Genomic DNA, 5176 nt, shown 5'->3' with positions numbered 1-5176 from the left:
CCAACTTGACCGAAAGCCATGAATATGTAACTGAACTTGTTTTCCAATGGTCAACCAAATCTGAACCCTTGAACACCAACTTGGTCCCCAAGTTTTGATTAAGACCGTAGATACACAGCAGAATAGGGCAGAGAACAACTTTCCCTTCAAAGCCATTTTCGGATAGAGCAGAGAGTAGGGAAGAAAGGATGAAGATCTGATTCATGCAAGATGATATGGTTTACCTTTCTTAGGCTTGATTTAGCTTGGAATTTCTGTTTTAGCTTCTGTGCTTCGAGCTTCAAGTCTCTCTTTCTTGCTTCTTTGGTTAATGGCTTATGGAAGAAGCTTTTTCTTCTCTTTCTCTTTCTTGCTTTTTCTGAAATCTTGATGTGACTTGATTAGAAGGAAGAAGAGCGTTGCTTTTAGTTAAGCAAGAGAGAGGGAATTTCAATTCTGAAACCAGTTCGGGCTTGGATCGGGTATTAGTATGCATGGCCCGATTTAATTTCTTTGGTTTCTTCCTTTGCTTTTGCTTGGGCTCTTTATTTTGCTTTCAGCCCAATATTGTTTGCTGAATGCCTTTTATTCCATTTGGGCTATTAACATTTGGCCTGCAACAATAAACAATTAGTTAATAAGTAGATATAATTAATCAACACTAATTATTTATTTTGCTCAAAAATAATGTTTGTCATCATTAATTAATTTAGTTAATTTCTTAACTCAACAATCTCCCCCTTGATGACAAACATGATTTAAGCAATAATCAAAAGGAAATAAGTTTGAGTTAGGTTTAGAAAACTCCCTTTGATTTTATGTTGCTCCCCCTATCCTTTTCAACAGTAGCTCCCCCTGAATCTATGCTTTCCTCTTTATCCCTGTTTCACATTATTCTTAAAGAAAGCACAATAAAGAGTTATGTACAATATATCTTGTACAAGGGATATCAAATGAGCAATCATCACATAATCAGCCCAACATCAAGCTATTATCAGCAAACAAATTTAGCATGTGAAAACAAGTATTAATGCAGCAAGAATAAGTAAGAGGTACTAGGATCTACTATCCTATCCTATCCTATTGCTAATTTTATATCCTATTGCTAATTTTACTCCCCCTTTTGTCATCAAGGGCGGATAAGAGCAACAAAAACAAAGTCTTGTATCCTGCAGAAAAGAGTTAGAGCACAGACCAAAGTACTAATTTAGCTGTCTAAAGTGCACCAATATTAAGAGTTATTACAGTCATCCAAAATGAAATAGTTCAAAAGTAGCAACAGAAGCAGAAACCATGAGACAAAAAGAGAGCAGCAACAGTTTTTATGAGACAAATCCTAGGCATCAGAACCATTCCCCTCCGAAACAGCATCCTCTTCAACATCAGTGGCAACATCTTCATCATTTTGAAGGTTATCAATGAAGGTCATCAGTACAGCTACCCTATCCCTTGATTTCTTCAGGAAGTTCTCATGCTTGCTAGCCAGCTTCCTTTTCTCTTTGCTCAATTCAATCAAGTGGTTCGATTGGGAGACAAACTCTTGAGCAACATCCCTGACCACATTTAGCAGAGTGGATTTCTTCCCAGTGGAAAAACATGCCATAAGATAGTACTTTATCTTTCTCATTCCTAACAGAATCAAACATGTATCTAACCATCAAATATGCAAATGAAATTTCAGTTTTGGTGAGAATGGCATATAAAACAAGAGTGTCAGTGTATGAAACCCTTTGATATGAACCACTTTGAGGAAGTATAATGTGGTTGACCATTCGGTGCAACTGAGCACGTTCATATCCTAGGGCTTTGTGTGTGGGTGTAATGCCATCTATTAAGGAAACATGTTCATAAATACTAGCCAGGGCATCATTGTATGAAACACCAACTCCTTCATCCCACTTAACTGACGTGTATGCACAAGGCCCAACATCAGTATACTTCAAAGCTTCACTGATGGTCTCATTGTTTAAAATGATATCTCGGCCCTTGACATACGAATGAGTAGTGCCTTCATGATAAGTCATGTTTGCATAAAACTCTTTGACCAACAATGGATAAACAGGTTTTTTGATGTCAAAAAGGTGATTCCAGTCCAGAAAAATTAAGTTGTCAACAAAAGGAAAACCTTTTCTTTTCAAAGATGGCAGATCAGCGAGAAATGATGAGCATAGGGTACGATCTGGATGACTCCCTCATAAAAATCATTATTCATGGCAGATTTGAATCTATAGGGGTTATAGTTTGAATGAGAGGTCATAAAATGGGCTTTGTGATCAAATGGTCCAATTTCTGGTTCTTTAACATTTTTGAGAGAGACTCGAGTGTTACCTCTCTGCGAACGCACAGGAACTGACCTTGCCCTGGGTTGTTGTGGCTCAGGAACAGGTTCCTCCGTCGTCGGACGCTTCCCTTTGGATGAGGGTGGCTTTGAAGAGCCAGGTTTTGAAGAGGCAGGTTTGGAAGGCGTCGCCTTTGGTGGTGGAGTTGGTTTGGCAGAGGCAGGGAACCTTGGAGTGTTTTTGGTTCGAGCCATGGGGTCACAGCGAGGAGGAGAGGTAGGAGGAGAAGGAGAAGGGGTAAAGGTTCGATCTTGAGAGCGAGTGGAAGGCTTTGTGGGTGGTTTGTAAATCTTCTCACGAGGAGCCCTTTTTGCAATAACTTTCTTCCTCATTTTGGTTAAAATGATGCCTTTGATGAAAGAGAGATAGTGGTGTGAGAGGAAAGAAACCGAAGGGTTGAGGAGAAGTTATGGAGGGAAGAGAGGGAGTGTTGGTAACCGTACCCAAAAGCAAATTTCCAAAACCATGCAACTGCATCACCATTTGAAAAGACTTGACAAGACATGACATCATAAAGGAAAGGTTTTTATTTGATTTTCAAAAATTAATTTTTTAAAATTTGAAAGACAATCAGCATTAAAATGAAACTCCTTTTGGACCAAAGTCAAAAAATTAAGGTTGCCAAAAAACTTTCTGGCCAAAAAAATTTTTTAATGAAAACTTAAACACACAAGTAAGAATGTAACATTCACATTGGGCCCAGATGTGGTTTGAATTCATGAAACATATAGGACTACCCAGATCTGAATTGTTGTTGGCCCAGATTGATTTTTCACTAACAATAAGCCCAGAACACGCTGTTTTAAAGGAAACATTCATCATCTGCCCAGAATTGTCTCATACCTGTTTATGAGACAAAATTCTCCAGCAAACACATCAGCACTTTTCAAATAAGGAATTATAACTCAAAATTCCTAGACAAGTCCTAAGCATGCAGAATCTATCCTCAGCTAAATGTTTAGTAAAAATATCTGCTAATTGCTCTTCTGATTTAACAAATTGAATGCAAATATCCCCCTTTTGGACATGTTCTCTTATTGAGTGAAATTTCACTTCAATATGCTTAGTCCTAGAGTGCAAAACTGGATTTTTAGAAATATTGATGGCACTCATATTATCACACAATAAGGGAATATTTTCAGCATTTAACTTGTAATCAGCAAGTTGTGTTTTTAACCATAAAAGCTGAGAACAACAAGAAGAAGCAGCTATATACTCGGCCTCTGCAGTGGATAAGGCCACTGTTGGTTGCTTCTTACTTGACCAAACATTTAAGGACTTTCCAAGGAAGCAACATAAACCAGAAGTGCTCCTTCTATCTATTCTGTCACCAGCAAAATCTGCATCACAATAACCAACTACAGAAAAATCATCAATCTTAGGATACCAAATACCAAAATTGGATGTGCCATGAATATATCTAATGATCCTTTTAACCGCAGAAAGATGTGACTCCTTAGGTTTGGATTGGAACCTAGAACACAATCCAACACTTTGCACAATATCGGGTCTAGAGGAGGTTAAGTACATAAGAGAACCAATCATTCCTCTATACCTAGACTCATCAACATCTTTCTCATTTTCTCCCTTATCTAATTTAGAATTCGGGTGCATGGGAGTTCCCATAGGTTTGGCATTTTCCATACCAAATTTCTTAACTAATTCCTTGGCATACTTTTCTTGATGAATGAAAATACCGTTTTCAGTTTGTTTAATTTGCAGCCCAAGGAAAAAGTTAAGTTCACCCATCATACTCATGTCAAATTCGCTTGTCATGAGCTTTCCAAAATCAATACAAAGGGATTCATTTGCTGATCCAAAAATAATGTCATCAACATATACTTGGACTAAAATAAAAGAATCATTAGAGTTCTTGATAAATAGAGTTGTATCAGTGGTGCCTCTTTGAAAACCATTTTTCAAAAGAAAAGAGCTAAGTCTCTCATACCAAGCCCTAGGAGCTTGTCTTAAACCATAGAGAGCTTTAGACAATTTAAAAACATGATTAGAATGCTCTTTATTTTCAAAACCAGGAGGCTGCTCCACATAAACTTCTCTATCTATCACTCCATTCAAAAATGCACATTTCACATCCATTTGGTATAGTTTAAAATCACAATATGCAGCATAAGCTAAGAGAAGTCTTATGGCTTCCATTCGGGCAACAGGGGCAAAGGATTCATCAAAGTCAATTCCTTCTTCTTGGTCATATCCTTGTGCCACTAGCCTTGCTTTGTTCCTTGCAATGCTACCATCTTCTCCCAACTTGTTCCGGAATATCCACTTGGTGCCGGTCACTTTCTTTTCACTTGGCCTTGGAACCAACGCCCACACTTGGTTCTTTTCAAACTCAAGAAGCTCATCCTCCATAGCTTTAATCCAAGAGGGGTCACAGAGGGCTTCCTTGATGTTTTGAGGCTCTATTTGTGAAAGAAGGGCAATGTTTGAACCTTCATTTGCCTTTCTAGTGGAAGACCTAGTTTGCACTCCATGAGAGACGTCCCCAATGACAAATTCCTCAGGATAATTCTTTAAGAACCTCCATTCACGAGGTCTAGTGGACTTGGAGGCAGATTCGGTCACCAATGGAATCTATATGCTGCTGTCAGCAGAATTTCCTTCAGATTCATGAGACAAAATGGAATTGTCTCTTGAATTTTCAGCATTTGCTGTTTCTGGTTCAGCTTGTTCAGAATTTTCTTTTTCATGATTCTGAGCTGTTTCATCCTCCTTTTGAGCTTGATTTCCTGCATCACCATCTTCCAAAATGCTTTGCACCAAGTTAGTATCACAGAATGTAACATGTATGGACTCTTCAATAATTCTAGCATCTTGATGATAAACACTATATGCTTTAC

The 5176-nt window shown here is 38.1% G+C and overlaps 1 protein-coding gene across 1 annotated transcript; it reads right to left on the bottom strand.

Annotated features, from left to right (window-relative positions):
- Positions 1 to 1315: 1315 nt before the first annotated feature.
- On the bottom strand, positions 1316 to 2650 carry LOC107460763 (anther-specific proline-rich protein APG-like). Its single transcript, XM_016079151.1, has 3 exons — positions 2308 to 2650; positions 1721 to 2017; positions 1316 to 1608 (listed from the first exon to the last, which is right to left on the bottom strand). The coding sequence occupies exons 1-3, from the start codon at positions 2648 to 2650 to the stop codon at positions 1316 to 1318; spliced, it is 933 nt and encodes a 310-aa protein (XP_015934637.1).
- Between the last annotated feature and the right edge of the window lie 2526 nt (positions 2651 to 5176).

This window comes from Arachis duranensis, chromosome 8 (genome assembly GCF_000817695.3).
Source record: "Arachis duranensis cultivar V14167 chromosome 8, aradu.V14167.gnm2.J7QH, whole genome shotgun sequence".
Classification (NCBI taxonomy): domain Eukaryota; kingdom Viridiplantae; phylum Streptophyta; class Magnoliopsida; order Fabales; family Fabaceae; genus Arachis; species Arachis duranensis.
This window is presented reverse-complemented; position numbering and strand designations above follow the sequence as displayed.